General features: G+C 50.8%; 1 protein-coding gene across 1 annotated transcript; it reads left to right on the top strand.

Annotated features, from left to right (window-relative positions):
• Positions 1-15,009: 15,009 nt before the first annotated feature.
• LOC149344832 (uncharacterized) lies at positions 15,010-17,651 on the top strand. Its single transcript, XM_089547313.1, has 4 exons — positions 15,010-15,162; positions 15,416-15,492; positions 16,093-16,307; positions 17,544-17,651. Exons 1-4 carry the CDS (start codon positions 15,131-15,133, stop codon positions 17,649-17,651), a joined length of 432 nt encoding a protein of 143 aa, XP_089403439.1. The 5' UTR covers positions 15,010-15,130.
• Positions 17,652-19,742: the final 2,091 nt, after the last annotated feature.

The raw sequence follows: 19,742 nt of genomic DNA, 5'->3' as shown, positions 1-19,742 counted from the left end.
GAAGTTAAGCTGTTCATAGTGTGCATAAACGCACTTTCTTTGTTGCTAATTTACTGCACGTACATGTGCAAACAAAAGCTTTAGGCACAGGAAAATTGCAACGAAACTTAATTTGTAAGCAGTTTCTGCATACATCCACGAAGTCATGGATGAACTTCATACTTCCCTCGCGTGAATAGCACGATGCAGTTCGTAATGCCTGGCTGTGCCTCTACGTAGCGAGAAAATTCAAACTTTTTGTGATTTCGTTGTTCCAAAAACTTTTGTGGGCACCTGTACAGAATGAGACAATAATATTGTTGCGGGAAAGAATATATTTACAGATATTTACAAATAGACAAGAACAGCTGCGAGCGGCACCGAGAACACAGTCCGAACTTCTTTGTCGTCTTCTACTCTTCCCACTCGTGCCATCGCTGTTTGTCGTCGTCGTCTACCCGCTTCAGGACCCCCGGCTGCTGAAACGCCGTCTCGGCGTTAGGGCGGCGGCGTATGAGCGTCGTGATAAGGTTTCAGGCGACAGACGTGGACGATGTCGGTGGTGGCGCCAGAGGACGATGGCGAGGTTTCAAGGGGAGCAATTTCATAGTTCACGGCAGTAACACGGCGCACGACACGGTAAGGGCCACGGTAGTGCGAAAGGAGCTTCTCGGAGAGACCGACGCTGCGAGAGGGCGTCCAGAGAAGGACGAGTGATCCTGGGGTAAATTCGACGGCCTGGTGACGGCGGTCGTAGGCTGACTTCTGGGAAACTTGAGAGGCTTGAAGCCTACTACGTGCTATTTGGCGCGCCAGCGTGGCCTGGGAGATGGCGTCCCGAGCGTAAGCAGTGGTGGGGGCTGAAGAAGGCGGCAAGAGTGTGTCCAAAGGCAAGGTGGGATGCCTACCAAACAAAAGGTAGAAAGGAGAATAGCCTGTTCTGTCATGAAGGGAAGAGTTATATGCAAATGTCACATAAGACAAGGCTGCGTCCCAATCTCGGTGGTCTGGCGATACGTACATGGCTAACATGTCGGTGAGCGTGCGGTTGAACCTTTCCGTAAGCCCATTGGTTTGTGGGTGGTAAGCTGTCGCGAGTTGGTGCTGCGTGTCACACGAACGAAGAATGTCGTGAACTACTCTGGATAGAAAATAACGACCGCGGTCGGTGAGCAGTTGACGAGGGGCGCCGTGGTGAAGGATGACGTCTTGCAGAAGAAAATCGGCAACATCGGTAGCGCAGCTGGACGGCAAAGCACGCGTGATGGCGTACCGAGTCGTATAATCAGTTGCGACAGCGATCCACTTGTTGCCGGAGAGGGACGTCGGAAAAGGGCCAAGAAGGTCGAGGCCAACACGGTGAAAAGGTTCCGGAGGGATGTCGATGGGTTGCAGAAGACCGGCAGGCAAAGTGGAGGGTCTTTTCCGACGTTGACACAGGTCGCAAGCGGCCACGTAACGTTTGACGGAACGATAGAGACCAGGCCAAAAGAAGCGATGCCGCACCCGAGCGTACGTGCGGGACACGCCAAGGTGGACGGCTGTCGGCAGATCGTGCAGTTCTTCAAGGACAGAAGAGCGTAGACGTTGGGGTATCACGAGCAGGAGCGGAGGGCCATCGGAGCGTAGGTTTCGGCGATACAAAATGCCGTTCTGGAGCACATAAAGGTTCAGAGACGGAGATCGGTTTGCAGAACGGATGCCATCAAAGATAGGACGTAAAGATGAGTCGTGGTGCTGTTCGTTGGCAATATCGGCAAGATCGGAGATAGCGAAGAGGCAGGGCAGGGTCTCAGCGTCCTCTAGGTCAGGTGGTTCTACAGAGTATCGGGATAAACAGTCAGCGTCCTGGTGATGGCGCCCTGACTTGTACACGACGGAGTATGAGTATTCTTGGAGGCGCAATGCCCAGCGACCAAGGCGACCGGTGGGATCTTTTAGTGAAGACAGCCAACAGAGAGCGTGGTGATCAGTGACAACAGCGAATGAACGGCCGAACAGGTAGGGTCTGAATTTAGCCACTGCCCAGACAAGAGCAAGACACTCACGCTCAGTAATGGTGTAATTTTGCTCTGCGGCTGAAAGTAGGCGGCTGGCATAAGCGATGACTCGATCCTGACCCTGTTGACGTTGGGCTAGGACGGCGCCGATGCCATATCCGGAGGCGTCCGTGCGAACCTCTGTGGGAGACGACGGGTCAAAATGTGCTAAGATGGGCGGAGTGGTCAGCAAATGAACGAGGGTTGAAAATGAGTTCTCTTGAGCAGGGCCCCAAGTAAAGGGGGTGTCGTTCTTCAGAAGATCGGTGAGGGGACGAGCGATGCCGGCGAAATCTTTGATAAAACGGCGAAAATACGAGCACAAGCCGACAAAGCTGCGCACATCTTTCGACGACCTTGGAAGAGGAAAGTCCTTCACAGCTTGAATTTTGATGGGATCTGGGCGTACACCAGAAGCGTCAACGAGGTGTCCGAGAATAGTGAGTTGGCGACGACCGAACTTGCATTTCGATGAGTTCAGCTGAAGTCCGGCGTTACGAAATACTGTCAGAATATTGGAGAGGCGCTCGAGGTGCGTGGCAAAAGTAGGCGAGAAAACCACAACATCGTCTAGGTAACAGAGGCAAGTGGACCATTTAAAGCCACGAAGAAGGGAGTCCATCATTCGTTCGAAGGTAGCCGGGGCGTTACAGAGGCCGAACGGCATGACTTTAAACTGGTATAAGCCATCAGGCGTCACGAAGGCGGTCTTCTCGCGGTCCTTTTCATCAACGGCAATTTGCCAGTACCCCGATCGAAGATCAATTGAAGAGAAATATTTGGCGCCGTGGAGGCAGTCTAATGCATCATCGATCCTTGGGAGTGGATATACGTCTTTTTGTGTGATGCGGTTGAGGTGCCGATAATCAACGCAGAAGCGCCAGCTGCCGTCCTTCTTTTTCACCAGGACGACTGGTGAAGCCCAAGGACTTGACGAGGGCTCGATGATGTCTTTTGCGAGCATCTTGTCCACCTCTTGATTTATGACGGTGCGTTCGGCGCTGGACACTCGGTACGGACGTCTGCGGAGAGGAGCGGAATCACCGGTGTTTATGTGATGCGTCACCACAGAGGTCCGAGCCAAAACACGGCTATCAAAGTCGAAGGTGTCGCGGAAAGATGATAAGAGGCACCTAAGATCGCGAGCTTGCTGCGGCGGTAGGTCAGAAGCGATCATGTCGGCGTAGTCGTCCGTTGGGTTCACTGTTGATGGGGCCGCAGGCAGCCGGCATTGCTGAGTGGAAGGTAAGCAGCTGTCCACCACTGATATCACACATTCGGCAGCAGGGCACAGCGTGGCGAGTGAGATGCCTTGCGGGAGCGGTTGCATGGATGAACCAAAGTTCAGGACCGGAAGGTACGCTCGGTTGGCCGACATTGTAAATACAGTGTGTGGAAGCGCAATGCTGCGCGTCAGGGCGACGTCAAGTTCCGGAGTGACTACGTAGTGACCATCAGGTACAGGGGGAACAGATGAGAAAGAAATGTAAGTTGCGGCTTGAGGCGGTAGACGGACAAAGTCGACAGCACAAAGACGGTGTATAACTGGGGACGGCGACTCAGCGGAAAGAGGAAAGTCAAGCTGAACAACATTAGTGGCGCAGTCAATGAGGGCTGAATGCTCAGACAGGAAGTCGAGGCCAAGAATGACTTCATGAGGGCACTGGTCCAGAACAGAGAACAGAACGGATGTATGGCGGCCGGATATGGTCACACGGGCTGTGCATAGTCCAACAACATGAGGCGTTCCGCCGTCGGCAACGCGGAGAACGGCTTTGGGTGCAGGAGTCAGTACTTTTCGGAGGCGGCGTCGTAGGGCTGAATCATGACGGATACGTGCGCGCCTGTATCGATCAGGGCTCGCACAGGCACTCCATCGACATGAATGGCGAGCAAATTATGGTGTGCGCGAAGGGCTAATCGAGGATTTTGGGACTGGGGCTGTACTGCAGCATCACCTCCAGACACTGCAGCATCTAGTTTTCCGCTTGCGAGTGTCCGTAGGGGCCAGGAGAGGAGCGACGGCGTTGGGGCGAACGGGCCTGTCGACGCAGGGGGGACGGGGAGCGGCTGGATCGGGGAATCTGGCCGTCGACTGGAGCACTGTGCTGGGCTGGAGGGGGCGTGTAGTGGCTGGGCTGTTCGTCGTCACGGTGGGAGCTGAGAGGACGGTATGTGCTGCGACGGGACCAATAATTTCGACAGTGGCGGGAGATGTGGCCAATGCGGTGGCAATTGAAACAAATGGGCCTGTCGTCGGTTGTCCGCCAATCGTTAGGGTTTCGGCGACGTGGAGAGGAGTACGAAGGTCGTCCAGGAGCAATCGCAGTGATTTCGGGTGGTGGTGAAGACCGTACAGGGCTGACGGGCTGGAAACCAAGGTTTGCAAGCTCTTGGCGGACGACAGCTTGTACCAGAGAGATGGTAGGCAAGCGGTTGTCGCCATCATGTAGATGCAGGGCGGCAGGGGACATAGCTTCGAGCTCGCGTCGGATGATGCGGGTCACATTTTCTTGGGGTGCTGGAGTTTCCCGGTGTCGCAGGTCTTCACATGAAGAAGTCGCAGCCGTGTTGGGGAGGCGTGTGTACGGCTGGCTAATACGCCTGCTTTTGGCTTCCTCGAAGCGTCGACATTCCTTAATAATTCCGTCGATTGTAGTGCAGTTCTTGTATACAAGCAAGTTGAAGGCATCGTCGCCGATTCCCTTCAACACGTGGCTGACTTTGTCAGACTCGGGCATGTTGGCGTCAACTTTGTGACAGAGGGCCAGCACATCTTGAATGTACGACACATAGGACTCCGTAGATGTTTGAGCTCGGGAGGCGAGGTCCTTCTTAGCGGCAAGCGTTCGGCCGAGCGGCCGTCCAAACAATTCGCGGAGTTTCTCTTTGCACACGTCCCAGCTGGTCAAATGGTCTTCGTGCGTCTCATACCAGACCCGGGCAATGTCTTTTAGATAGAATATTACATTTGCGAGCATGAGGGTCGGATCCCAGCGGTTGTAGGTACTCACTCGCTCGTACATGCTGATCCAGTCGTCGACGTCAGTGTTGTCGGTACCAGAAAATGTCCCAGGGTCACGAGGGGGAGAAAGAACGAGTGATGTCATGGCCGGGGCTGAGGTTTGCTGGGCGGCGTCTTGGGTCATGATGAGTGAAGGCAACTGGCGGCCACTGCGGAGCTCCGTCGTCGGTAGACGTAGGGGAAATCCGCACCTCCACCAAATATGTTGCGGGAAAGAATATATTTACAGATATTTACAAATAGACAAGAACAGCTGCGAGCGGCACCGAGAACACAGTCCGAACTTCTTTGTCGTCTTCTACTCTTCCAACTCGTGCCATCGCTGTTTGTCGTCGTCGTCTACCCGCTTCAATATTTCCGTGCATACTGCCAGCGTATTGGTTCATCTAGTCGAAGTATACTCGGTGACGAAGCAGTTATTAAAACGTTTCTTTAGTTCCAATTGCCGAATATCAAATCGGAATAGTTATCAGCTTCACTTGCCTCCTTAAGTCCTTAGCAAATGAAATGGCATAAAACAGCTGAGCTACGCTTGCAGGACTTTAGGAGTCCTGCGCCAGTTGTCACTGCCTTGCATATGAAATTACGAGGATGGATCTAAAATTTGGGCGATGCATATACGCGTGCTAGAAGAATTCTGCCGCTTGGTGTAGCCCAAAAATGCGACTACATCTAAGCTTATTACATGAAGATCAGCGCTGGCTGCAGTGGCTAAAAAGTTAACTGTTTTGCTAGAGTTAGAGATAGCAAGAAAAATTCACACCATTTACTTTCGCCTGAGCAGTACCTGCACGTGAAAATAGATTTCGTGTATTGTCATAGTATCTTTATTTCTAAATGCGCAAGGTCTAATTTCGCAGGACCTATACGTATATGAGCATTGCGCGTGTTTTTCAGTAACTCGCTACGTGTGTGGTGTCTAACATACGTGCGCTCGTGGGGTGGAGGAGGAAAAACTTTGTTTTAATGCCGTTGAGAGATCCAACTTTGAGGCGATAAAACGCTAGTTATGGGCTTCCTTTGTATGTAAGGTACCCCACGGTGAAATATTGGATGAAACAAATGCTTAAAATATATTTTAATTAAGCTCCAAAGAGCCCCTAAACGCCCTTTCGCATGAATGAGACCAATCGCTAGCCCTATAGTTAGGGAGGTAGGGCCGCGCGAACGATATCAGTCAGTAGTAGTGAGATCACAGCACAGCATTGTGACGTACTATGAACAGCGACACGCCATATCGGCCAGGCGCTGCGTCTGCGACTCAGCGGTCGGTATGCTGATCGGCAAATAAGCCGTTGCTGACGGACCAGCCGGAACCAGCATCAGCGGCCGATCGAAACCTTCACGTCGATGAGATGATGACTAGCCTTCTCTGCGCCTTCTCCGTACTGTGAATAAGCGAAACGATGTGACTAAATTTTATATTGTCATGAGCTAGAAGACGACAAAGTAGGCAGTAGCGCGGTACGGAACGCTCGCGCTATGCTCGCCGCCACAAAATCCTTCCATCACTATCGGTCATGTACTCCTTCCTTCCTCGCCTTGTCTTCACCTTACATCTGGTTTGCGGTGCGGGGTAACATCGCCATGCAGGTCCTGGAGTTTTGACGTGCCGCGTCTGCCGCGGTCGCCGGCCTTTTGTTCTTTGTTAGAACTGCCCGGCTGTGCCCCAGCCCGCCTGACCAGAACCGACCTCGCCGTTCACCCCAGCGCCGCCCCCCACCCTACCCACAAGACACGACGAACTGCTCCTCCTGACCAGACCCTAAGTGATCCACCTGATCCAGGACGCGTCGGCACAGAGCGCCCCCGCCCCCTCCCCTGCTTTTGCCGTTTGGTGCGCCCAAATGATCTTGGCCACCGGCTCAAGGTGACCTCTGGTCCGGAAGCTTCCAGGACCAGCGCTATGCCCTACGCCTTCTTCTTTTCTTTGTTCATCCCTCCTGTCACGCCAGTCATCACTTCATACGTTTTATCGTCACTGTTGTTCTAGTTTGCACGATCGGGACGATCGCTTGGTGGCCCCAGGTAGTGGTTGGTTGGCCTCAATTAAAATGTCACGGTCTACAAGGCGACAAAGTGGGCAGAGGCGCAGCACGGCGCGCACGCGATAGGCCCGCTGCCAATAAATCATTTTATCGCCAGCAGTCATGTAGTCCTGTCTTCATCGGCTTGCTGTCACGTAATAATGTGTTCACCCTTCGACAATAAGTAACGGTACTAACAGGCCTAGCGAGTCCGCGGAGTTCGTATGTACGATGCCAACGATTATGGAGAGCAAGTTCGTAACTTTCAGCTAATACAAAATGTAATTGAGCATACTTTCGAAAACAGAGAACTAAGATCGATGATTACTAACAGCTCAAGATTAATTACATTGAACGGGAAGCGCCGCTGCTAGCCGGTGTGACCCAGACTGCGAACTAACGCTGCCGCACCCGGCACCTGTCGTTGGCGTCGCATGTGGGCAACAAATTAAGCCATTTTAATTACTGAAAATGGGTGCCGAACATACTTCTTGATAAAGCCATTTAAAGTCAAGTATTGAACACACCGGAAAAAGCAGTTACAACGAGCGAGAAACGCCGGACCTACGCTGTGTGAACAATCTGCTGTGAAGCGTTCCCCAGTCTGGCGCTCGCTTTCATCGGCTATTCTTTCTGAGTGATCGCACTGCGTAAACGTATACCGGTGCAAAAAAAGAAGAGATAGAAAAGAAGAAAAGCTAAGCAGAACAATTAGCATTTAATGTGGAACAAATGCGCAACTGCTGCCTATAGGCAGCAATGTAAACAAAAGGAGACCTGAGGTGTTGTCGTCGCAGTGGCGGAATCCCGGTGCATTTACTCTGAATGCTGAATCCTCTAGAATTAACTAATCATTTATTAGCGAACAAACATACTTTTGCTAAACACGCTGGAGGAAAAAGCTACAGAGAATGCTCACTACATTCGAATCGGAACAAAAGAACGGATTCGTGCTGCGTAGAAGGCGACGGTGAGCATGCTGTGCCGTGGGATGGAGCAGATGGAAGTTGATGAAGACGACGATATCCAATGCACAGCACGAGAGTGCGGTGCAGTTTAAGACGAAGCTTGTCGGCTGCGGCGATAGCCTAGTGCAAAGCTAGGCTATCGCCGCAGCCGACATGCTTCGTGGAGAAAGCCGAAGGCGTTGTTGAGAAGCGGACGCTTTTGCGATGCAGAATCCCCCACCTCAACTTGTACTTATGCAGATGCTGGTTCGCTACGAGAAACCTTTGTAACACATGCAGAGAAGTTGAAACAATTGACCATTGTCTCCTCTCTTGCCGGCCGTTCGCATTTCAGAGAAAACAGTACTTCGAAGTCCCTCTTTCGAGGTTAGGACTCCATTTGTCTCTATCCGTTCTGCTCTCGTTTGGTGCGAGCGCCACGGAATTCTCGTCAAGCACTATTTGCGGCTATCTTCATGATTACATCATTGCAACTGGTCGCTTACCGTGTTATCTCCATATAAAATTCCACCCAATGTTCAAAAAGGGTATTTTATTTTATTCCTGAAATATCTAATTTGTTTATTTATTAAAGACTTTTAACAATTCATTCATATTTTTTCTAATTTCAAACATTCTACTATTTTACATTGCTTTTTTTCGCGCACATATATCTCCTTGGCATTCACGACCGTATTTTGGCCAATCCCATCGCGTGGGTATGTGCCATTTCCATATGGTGAAGAAGAAGAAGAAGAAGAAGCGGACGCGCTCTACGATGTTCCCCGCACAAAACGTTCAATCGCCCTCTGGCCGAGGTACTGCTCAGGCTTTTGCCGTGAGTAATGACTACCGTGTCGTTCTTCCCCGACTCCCAACCGGTAAGCTGGCGACCGACTTCGTTTTCCTGCTTGCGGACATTGCCGAGCGCCCGTATAGGGCACAAGGTTACAGACTCCCCGCGAAACGTCGTGGACCGAAAATAAATTAGCTCTATCGGACAATTCCAGATGTCTGACGTCTCAACGGTGACTTGCAAATCGGCGCAATCAAAAGAAAAGCTCGTGTCATGCGGCGACCTCTTGGTGAAGAGACGCCGCTGTGTTGTTGTTGACCCGGAACCCAATGAGCTGAAGCTGAAGCTCTTGTGGCTTCTCGACCGCTAGGAAGATTGTTTCATCCGTGAGCCACTTGAGGCGTACGGGAAGGTGACATCTATCACTGCGGCAAATTGGAAAGTTTCAGACATGGAGAAGATGAGAGCTCTAAGCCGTGATGTCGTCCTGTCTCTTTCTGAAGGAGTCGGAACAAGTGGCGTTCCACACCTGCTGATTGTGTGCGGCATACAGAGTCTTGTTCTGATTCCGGGCAGGCCACCTCGGTGTCTCCATTTCAACTGCGTTGGACACATTCGTCGGCGCGGTTGCACGCCGCGGTGTGACGACTGCCGGCGTTTCGGCCACCCAGCGGACAAGTGCGTCGTGACGTATGCCGACAAGCTGCGGCATCGCGTGCGGCCCCCTGATGACACTCTACAGGAACACATCATGGACGCTATGGAAGTTCTTGACGCGAATGGGGACTTGCGAGCCGCCGCTGTGGCTGAGCCTTAGAGCGTCAGTGCGCCGCTTGTTCCTCAAAGTGCTGCCGCGGAGTGTATAGAACCAGCGGATGAGGATGTAGCTCCGCCTCGGTGTGAGGCGTCGAGTTCTGCTGCTGGTGGGGAACCCGACGCCATCCTTGAAGCCCCTACGGATACCACGGCGGACACTTTGCCTCCTCCTGTCATTGCTGGCCAGCAGCTTCCGGATCAGGGCCTTCTTCCAGTGGATGATGATCCTGGTTCCGCGGACGAGCCGCGTCAGAAGCGCCGCGCGTCCTGCGCTTCCGAAACTAGTAGCGATGAAGACCCAGTAGCAGCACGCATCGCCGTCGGCGTCGAGCGTCGAGGCGTAAAGGCCGATATACATTGAGCGCTTTTACCGCGTCAAGTCGTTGATTTTCGCCCGACGGCGCGTACACGACGCCCCGCGTCAAATAATACCACCGCTGCCTTCGATCTAGCCCAGCCAGATTTTCGACGCGCGGCGTCTGACGGCCGCCGGAAGCGGCCAGCAGGAGCAGCCAATCGGCGCTGAGGCTGGCTGACACTTCCGCTCCTCACTCGCGTCGCCCGTGTGGTCTCGTCTTGTTGTCGAGCTTCGCGCGCGAGTGCTAGCTTTTCGAAATGGCCATGTCCTCCAAAGCAGCTCGCATCGATTAAAACAACCGGATGATAAGCGCTGTGCAGAGGCATCCGATATTGTGAAATTCAGCAAGATCTGATTACAAGGACGTGAAAAAAAAAGGGCTGGCGTGGGCCCAAGTCGTCGCCGAAGTAGGATGCGATCGAGAAGGTATGTGGACATTGGTATGAATGTTCGTTTTTCGTCGATCGTTGTGCTCGCTAGAAACGAATTTCATGCTTGCCGTCGTCAGAAATATAGCTCACCGCCGAGCACAGAGCATGCACGGTGGTGCACGGTGATGCCTGCGGAAGCAGGTTGTAGAGGTCTCGAGGTTGCTTCGGCGATTCAACGAATCTCATCTGCGAAATGACAGTGCTGCGACACTTATTTGCCCGATATTTTTTTTGCATACATGCAAAAACGCAACGGGCCATTGGAGAAAGACGAAGTGACTCTGCTCCGTCTCGTGCTGACCTGACTGGCTGCCGGTGTTCCTCGGCGCAGGAGACTTCTTTGTAACGTTACGTTACAAATCTGGCAGGCGTCGCTAAGCTAACGAATGAAATCTAAGGTACTGCGTTTCAGACACAATGATTCCATTCGATCGAAGTCACAAATGCATACGAGAATCGTGGCCCAAATACACACGACAATTGTGCCCGAGAACCGTGCACCACGGAAAGCAGCTGCAAAAAGATTTCATCTGTTCCATGGCGCATCGCGCACTGTCTGAAAAGTCAGACATGGAGGAAAAAAAACTAGGAGAGAGTGCGCTTAGCCTCTGCAAGCCATCCTCCTCTAACGCCGCTGCCGAGGGCCCTTTTGCGCACTGACTCTTGGGAAATAGGCCCTCCACAGTTACCAGACAGCCAACCAGCGGTGCTTTTTAGTGAACGCCCGTGCTCCGATGTAGCGCAGAAGCGCAGCGCCTGTGTTGCAGGTTTGGTGGAATGCGTACCGAGCTCGAGGTTGTCTGAAGGCTCCGCGTCTCAACACTTCTGTTGATTACACTCTCGAGTTTTTGGGTGCACTGTAGAAAACTGCAGGTAAACTATTCATCAAAGGGTGCAGCCGCGACCTCGACACTGTTCAACTGTGGTTCATAAAGAGAATAGAGAGGAATTCCTTTCGACGTTATAGACACATACGGAGCGTTTATTTCAGCGCATGCTATAAGCGGAGAACTCGAGAGTAGGCGAAGAAAACGAGCCTCTAAAAAAGGACGCAGTGTCTTCCAGAGCGCTCACGGCGCACGGACGTGTTTAACGAGCGGTTGGTTGGTTGGTTGCGACTGAGAGAAGAATGAAAATGAAAAGTGCACGGGCCTGCCAACTGGCTCCTGCCGAGCCACCACCGCTGCCACGTGCAGATAGAAGAGAGGTCAAAGATAAGAGGACAGAGTAAAAGAGAGAGTAAAGACGCGCGTCGCAACAACCGCGTCCGCCGGAACGGACGCTGGCTGAAAAAACAGATACACGGCCGCAGCCCGAAGGCTGCGAGCCGATTACGAGCGCTCCGGCGCGCTGCGCAAGATTCTATTTCTCGGGCAGGCGGACTTCGGCCCGCCCATGGGCCCGCCGTTCTCCGCTATTCTCGAGGCAAAAGTCGCGCCGAGTACGCTCGCGCACATACGCAGTTCCGGCGTGAAATGCAGCACTGAAGTATTAAGGCGGGGACACATTGCAGGCGGGCGCTCCGAATCCGGTCCGGCTCGCCGCGTCCGGCGGCGCCGCTCCGGCCAGCCGGCGACCGCCGGACGCGTCAAACCGCGTAGATATGTCCGGTGCACCGCGTCCGGCGAATGTCCGGCACGCCGCTCCGGCGGGCAGCGGCAGCCAATGCGAGCGCGCAGAGCGCCAACGTCACGATGACGTCGAGTTCGCGACGTCACAGGTGAGCACGACAGAGGTACCGTGGTGAGCGGTGTGTCGGCTGCTCAATTGTACGGTTAGTTTGACAGCGCTGTTTTCACCGAACACCATGTCTTCGTTCAAACAGTCCCGGATTTGGGAGAACGAACAAGGGGTGCCGAGTGTAGCACCTTTTTTGAGCGCTGGCCAGTCCCGAAGAGCCCGCGGCTGCGGCGTCGATACGAAACCACTAGGCCTAGCGACGACTAGGGCAGTCGGGGACTAGCGCGCAGTTCGTCGCCCGGCGTTGCCGCAGGTGATGTCGTTGCCGAAAGCTCCACGCTAGCACAGGCATGCTGTCGTTGCTCGAATCTAGGAAGCATCCTTTCTGGTAGCATGGCTGTTCTGTATTTTCTTGTGCGAACGTGAAGTAACCCGAGCCTGCCGGTCGACCAGCCTGGATCGCGTCTGCTGGCGTCATAAAAACGAGCTAATGAGTGTTCTTGACGTAAATAATAAACCCTGGGATAGGGAAATGAGAAAATTATATCATTTTTCTGGTTCATTGGCCAATACCGAGTTGCTGGTAAAAGTAACTGTGGTACGAGCGAATTAGTTGCGAGAACCGCCTCGCAGCTGCCGCTAGCTGGCCCGACGCTGGGGTCCGGCTCGACTGGCGCCCGCTAGCCGCTGCTGAAGGCGCCACGGAAACTGACCATACTATTATTTTATTGTGTGATGATGCTGTTGACAGCAAAGCGGAGTGAAGAATAGGCCTTGAATTATAGCGCAGGCGACTTCCGAAGCGCCGGCCCCTGCCGCTTCGATGCGGAGCAGGCTATAGGCCTAGCGACGACCACGGCAGACAGGCAGCAGCAGAGCTCGTCGCCCGGAGCGCCCGCGAGCGGTGCCGTTGCCGAAAGCTCGCAACATAAGCAGGCATGCTTTGTCGCCGCTCGAGTATAGCATGCAGTCTTTCTGATAACAAGGTGATGCCGTCTTTTCTTGCAATATTTGTACACCAAGCCAAGCAGCGCTCAGGCACCGCTGCGCGGCGGCGAAGTTTATGCGAAGCATACAATAGCCGCACAACCAAACTCTTCCTTGCTGCGCCCCGCGCGGCCGCGTAGCTACCACTTGACCTACATCGGCGCACCACGTGATATGACGTCACAACAGCTGTGAAAGCTGGGGCTCAACTCGTGCGTTCGCTTGCGGACGCGTAGCCTCCACAGGCGGTATGCTTCGCATACTAGGCTTAACCATAAGCTAAGCCAGGCCATTTTTTCTCTCTCTCGCTGTCGAGAGAGAGTGCCGGCAGCTTTACGTCTAACCCTTCGCGGGATCTCCCGGCCACTGCGCACAATCACTTACAAAAAGAAGTAAACTGTATGTACTACGTAGCCTCGCGCACGCAGCGTCCTGTCTCGGACTAATCGCGCGCGCGGCACACTGCACTAGCGGCCGGGGTGGGGCGCCCGGCCGCGTATACCGTCCGAGGTAGCACCCACGGAGCGTTCGTGTCACGCGTGCACTACCTGGCGGAGAGCAAGCAGGAAGTCAAGTCCGCCTGCTCATGAACGCACAGAGGCTCACCATAGTTCTGTCACGGGTGCGCGCATTGCCGCGGGGCCACAGGAGCGCTTCGAGACTGTCCGGGATGATTCCCAGCGTCCTGTCGGCCGCGAGCATCTCGCGACGCGGCACTGCAGAAGCGGCACAGCGAAGGAGCATGTGCTCCAATATCTCCACTGCGCCGCAGTCAGCGCACGCGTCCCTCATGTATGGCGGCCGCTGCAGCTAGCGAGCAGTTTGCGTTCACCACGGAGCCGTCAGTGAACACAAGCAGATGGTCGCGCAGTTGCTTGTAGAGCGAGAGAGCGAAACCGAAACCGAAATCCGGCTAAGAGCTACCGCTGCCTTGTCACGTGAGGGCCTATTTTCCATGATTCTTCCCATTATATTTTTTTATGACTAGGCTTCAAGATTGTGACGTCATTGTCCCTCCTAGTTTTTTCTTCCTCCATGAAGTCAGATCATAGGTGCACAGCGAGGTTGGCCGCACGTAGTTGTTTACACGCACACGTTTAGGCATTCTATTTGGCACACAAGCTTTGCAACAATATGCATTATATTTCAGACTGCAACCATACCACGACGAGGTGAAGGTCAGCTACCAGCATCTTAAAGAGACAGCTGTTGTTGAAAGTGGTGCGAGAAATATTCAGGATAGCTTTTGCACTTTCGATGGCACTCTGGTGATGACCTGGGTTTAATCTATAAAACTTGCATATAAATTGCTTTTCTCTCATGCAAAGTACTGCCACCTTGTATGGAACTCCATGATGTAAGCAACCTAGAAAGAATTCATATGCTGTAAAGATAGCTATACAGAGTATTCTTTTGCTTCGCCGCGACCAGGATGATGATTTTTTCTGTCTATAGTTTTCAACACAAGCAGCTCTTTCGAAGCATTTAGTACTTTGAAATGTTAACTTATCGGACACGGAACGGAACACTGATATCACACAGTACCAACCGAGGAATGTTAAAACTGCTATTACCAATTACGGGCAACAAATGGTTGCTTATCGGCTGCCCAAACACTCAATCATGTTATATGAAAATAATGTTGATGTATTGACTGCGCTGATCCACGAGCTTTTCGATTATTATCAGCATTTACATGAGGAGCTTGGCTGGTTGTATTTTCTTGAAATGTGTGTATCACTCACTTTTTACTCGTTTTCTATCAGTGTGATCTCGCCTTATAACAAATTCTCACCTGTTGTCTGTGTAAACGAGTCAACGGCTGGTCAAGCCCTTGAGGCTTTTTCCCTCAGCCCTCTTCATCATTTGAGGTTAATAAATGCAGCATTATTAAAGTATACTTGCAGGCTACCATGACCAGGGTCGCTGGAAGAGTCTCAGGGACACGTTCACGAAAAAAACACCGCGCCTGGAAGGATGGCGCTCCGAGTGGCTCCGGAGCAGGTGCCGTGAAGCAGGTGCGGTGGCCATATTTTCACTTTCTCATGTTTCTGAAGGACAAGGTGGATATCGGCAGGTTTGTCTCCATAGCATGACGCTCACTTTTCAAAATCATTTATTTTTCCATTCGAGTTCAGAGAAGCGTGTTACATAACAACCAGATGATGTAAAAGGAGTTAAACAAATACAAAGGTACAGTAGTTGCAAAAATAAGTACTGGACAACACTGGAGCTGCGGTGCTTCTAGATGTTCATGTAGGAATGTTTGAAAAGCCGAGGTATGCAAAGTAGTGTGCGCTGATTAGCTACACGTAACATTTCTTTTCCAGCACCTTTTCGAACAGCCGACAGTTGGACGAAGAAGCCTGCGGAGAAACTGCTGAGGGAGTCCTAAATGCCATCTACAGTGAGTGACGGTAAGAATGTTCACTCAAGTTCCTTACTGCGTTTTTGCAAAGGTACGACATCCAAGGGTCCACACATACAACAGAACCAGGCAATATTGAAGCAATATAGAGACATAAAATGCACTTTAGCTTTTCGCAAGGACCATCCAGAAACACCACAAGCTGGTCTTAGCAAAGGTACAACATCCAAGGATCCACATATGCAATAGAGCCAGGCAATTTTGAAGCCATACATAGACATAAAAGGCACTTGAGCTTTTCACAAAGACCATCCAGAAACACCACAAGCTGATCTTAGCATAGGTACGACATCCTAGGATCCACATATGCAATAGAACCCGACATTATTGAAGCCACACAGAGACACAAAATGCACTTGAGCTTTTCGCAAGGACCATCCAGAAATGCAACAAGCTGGTCTTAAGAAGTGAAATCTACCATTGCATGTTACTGGCCGAACTTTATATTTGCTATGCGCTCATGTCTGGAAGCAGCACAAGTTCTTGGAGAGTCATTTTGCTCTCCTGAACTCTGTTTTGTGGCATAGTATAAAATACTTTGCAGAGATTCAGTTCCACAATTCTATTTTTTTCTCATAGAACCGACACAGGAGAGCTGCGTCCTCGGCAGAGACAGCCCGGAGCGGAGCACATCCAATGGCTGCTCACAGACTGCCTCAGCAACCCCTCGCCAAGGGCAGCGCACCGCAAGAAAGAGGCGCCGGGATGGCAGAACGAGGCTGGACGATGACATACAGAGGGTGGACCAGCTGATCCAAGACGATAGTGATCAGGCCTCTCTGTATGGACAAATTGTGGCCCACAAGCTGCGCGAATGCCCAAAAGGTCGTAAACATCAAATGGAAATGGAACTTTTGCAGTTTATTGCAAAGTGTACATTTCAAGACTCAGACTAAGTTCAATAAATAACGCATTTTCAGTAGCACGTAGCAGCATGAGCACAGAGCACTTTCAAAACACGAAGGCAGAACAAGCCCTGAACTTCAACTTCTATTCAGAAAATTGCCAAAACACTGCATATACACCCGCTGCATATACACCCACCCACCAGGGTTGCAAGAAAAATTTTGTAAGATGTTTTCATCTCTTCTTGGAGTATATATGCGGTGTTTTGGCAATTCTCAAAATTCAAGTTGAAGTTCGGGGCTTGTTCTGCTTTCGTGTTTTCAAAGTGCATTGTGCTCATGCTGCTACGTGCTGCTGAAAATGATGCAACACCAACTACTCAGACAGCTTGTCTAATTCAGTAATAAGTTTTTGTCGAACTGAATACAATGTGTCAGAGCGGACAAAATAGCAGGCAGCAAAGAGCAACTGCGATTCATTGTCTTGCGTTTCAGTTTGATATGGAACACCACCTAACCCCTTCAAAACTTGATGGTCAATGTGGCAGCAGGTCTATTTTGTATTTGTATTTAGCGGAAAGTGGGTAGATATCATGGACAAGAAAGATTACAAGAGGAACATTGTACGAAGGTTGACGAGGCAAAATGCATTTCAAACACACCTGACAAGGCCTCGCCTCCCAGCGCAGTGAACATTTAATCCTAAGGGATAGTGTTATACAAAGTACAGCACACAGCTAATTAAAAGCATACAGCAAAAAGACACCCGGACGGTGAGACGGCGGCAGCGGCCAGCCGTCTCACCGTCCCTTGATCACATTTGTCACTTCGCGGGCGTGCGCTGGTTAGCACCAAGGAGACGTCGGCGAAAGATTCGTGCGTGGAATTTAATGATAAACTTACATAAGCGATACAAAAGCGCCCCACATATTAGGACAGTACGAGGAAGGACTTCAAGCAGCAGAGAAAGAGGTCGGCGGCATGGGCCGAAGTGGCCACCGAAGTTGGATTTGACCCGGAAGGTATGGTTGCATTGCTACTAGTATTTCAAGCAAAACACAGTGCAATCGCTTTGTGAGCTTTCGAAAGCTCTGCATGCGCGCTTTTTAGAAGCGAATGTCAGGCTGACTACGCTCAGTCACTTCCCCGCAGCTCCCGATCGCTGCCTGCGAAGTCTATGGGCAGCTAGTTACCCACAAGCTGCAGGCATGCCCGAAGCATGCGAAACGCGACATGGAAATGGATTTGCTTCAGTTCATAGCGAAGTATACATTTAGCGACAACTTTGAATAAATGCACATTGAAATCAATTTCTCATTCTACAGAATACGTATTCAAGGTCTTATTTTTGTGTCCTGCTCGGTGGCAGCACAATACTTATACGTCAATTCCCTAATAATACAGGACAAAGAGCAGACATCAGTGCAAGGGCAGCTAGTTAACCGCCAGCTGCGAGCACGACAAAGCTTGCAAAACATGACATGGCGATGGACTTGCTTCACTTGATAGTCAAGTATACATTTAATGACAACCCTAAATAAATGCACGTCAGATACCTTTTTAATGGACCTCGTATAGTGACAATGGGTACATTAAATGCACTGTGGATTCTGTGGTGCTGCAAGTCCAGTATGAGCCCACTGCTATGCCACGGCACCTTCATTAAAAAAGTACTGGGCGAAAAGATGCCTTGTGTCAGGAGCAATTGTTCTGTAGTTCCTAGACTGCGTTGTTTCAAGATCGAGCAGGCTACCTGACACAGCTTCACTTCTCCACTGCTCTGGGATGATATTCCCATCCTCGCATGCATCCTCGGAATCCACATAGCCTGGTGGACAGTAGGGTGTTTCCCGGGCAGAAGAGATGATGTTATGTAGAGCGCAGCAAGCCAGGACAGCAAAGGTTGCATTTTTGGGTAGAAGGTTCATGGACTCAAGCAAGATTCGCCAACGAGCTGTGAAAATGCCAAAGGCATTCTGCACGATGCGCCTGCACCACATTTTGAAAAAAAAACATGGTTATTTGTAGCTTTGCTAAAGCATTGCACAAGTTATTTTACTTCGAAGAAGTTTCTTCGAGTTCACTTCATCTATTAGTAATTGAGATAATATCACATGAGAGAAGATTCGCTGAACCTTGTTTCAAAGGTGCATACACACCAAACTTTAGTGCTGCATTCACTGCTTCACTGCCTTAATTGACCATAACATTAAGTAATGCTGCCTCAAAAGAAAGTGCGACAACGAATGGAAAAAACGGGGGCTATATTGCAGCTTTCTTATGCCTCGTGTGACCTGTGTATAAATGTGGCATCAAAGCCACCATTTGACATTCAAGCCGGAACAGCGGGACTAAAGGAATCCATTTTTAAAGTATGAATTGGTCGTAGACAAACATTATGTGGTGATGTATATTTATAATGACTCATGAATCATTATAAAGAAGAAAACACACTATCAAGAAAAGGTGTTTAAAATCTTTGTTTTTTACAGGGCGGAATGATAAATACGTACTGCAGAAAACAATTTTTTCTTGCCTCCTTGTCACTCAATCACAGCATAAGATACTATTCTGAGTCATCGCTGTGCATGACAAGCAGTGCAAGGTCATTTGAGTTCGTCCTTTTTCCCCACAACACAAATAAAATAACACCATATCTTTACAACAACATTCAATAGCTTGCTCTGTTCAGCCGGTAGTTGAATACCCTCTGGCTTGGCTGCATGCCTTTGCCGAGGAACGGACGCAAAAAATCGGTCCTCAATTGGAATGCTTCATCCCCGACAAAAACATGCGGCGCAACCTTGTGGCTTTTTGGAAGGCGTGCTGCTGCTGGTAGGGCCACGACGCCATTGTTGAGCTTCTTTCCAAATGTGCATGATTTGAAGACTCCACTGTCACTGTGTCGGCTTGGTGCACAGACGTCTACCATCATGAACTTGTACTTTGCATCCACGATGGCCATTAAAACAATCGAGAATGTCCCCTAACGAAAGGAGAACATTTGACATGCATGAGCACCTCTTGTATATGTATGACATCTGGTCCAGCTTATGGAGTGAGCAGTACCTTTAGTTGAAAAAGCTGCTTCCAAAAATTGGTGGTGCAGTAATCTGCATGTGCTTTCCATCTACTGCTCCTACACAATGAGGAAAGTTCCACCGCCTGCTGAATTCTTGCGCAGATTGCTCCCATTGCGCAGGGCCTGGCTCCTAAATAGAAAAAAAGAGGAAAGCTGAATATTTAGCCGAATGTTTTGGAAGTGACAGAGATGCTAAAAATGGCCTTGCTTTTTAAAGGCCATTTTTTAAATCAGTTCATTTAAGCCACTACAATGCTCTTCGCTTTTGCCCGTTTGGCTCTTTCATGCAAATTTAAGTTTGC

Source organism: Amblyomma mixtum, chromosome 5, assembly GCF_055824585.1.
Source record: "Amblyomma mixtum isolate Tamu chromosome 5, ASM5582458v1, whole genome shotgun sequence".
Classification (NCBI taxonomy): domain Eukaryota; kingdom Metazoa; phylum Arthropoda; class Arachnida; order Ixodida; family Ixodidae; genus Amblyomma; species Amblyomma mixtum.
Note: the sequence above shows the minus strand (reverse complement) of the source record. Positions and strands in the feature narration are given on the sequence as shown.

Excerpts from the sequence above, each read along its gene's own strand:
- LOC149344832 (XM_089547313.1), top strand. The coding sequence starts at position 15,131 with ATGTTTCTGAAGGACAAGGTGGATATCGGCAG. Across the intron at positions 15,493-16,092 it reads AGTCCTAAATGCCATCTACA|AACCGACACAGGAGAGCTGC; the intron begins GTGAGTGACGGT and ends TTTTTCTCATAG. Across the intron at positions 16,308-17,543 it reads CCTCTCTGTATGGACAAATT|CTAGTTACCCACAAGCTGCA; the intron begins GTGGCCCACAAG and ends GTCTATGGGCAG.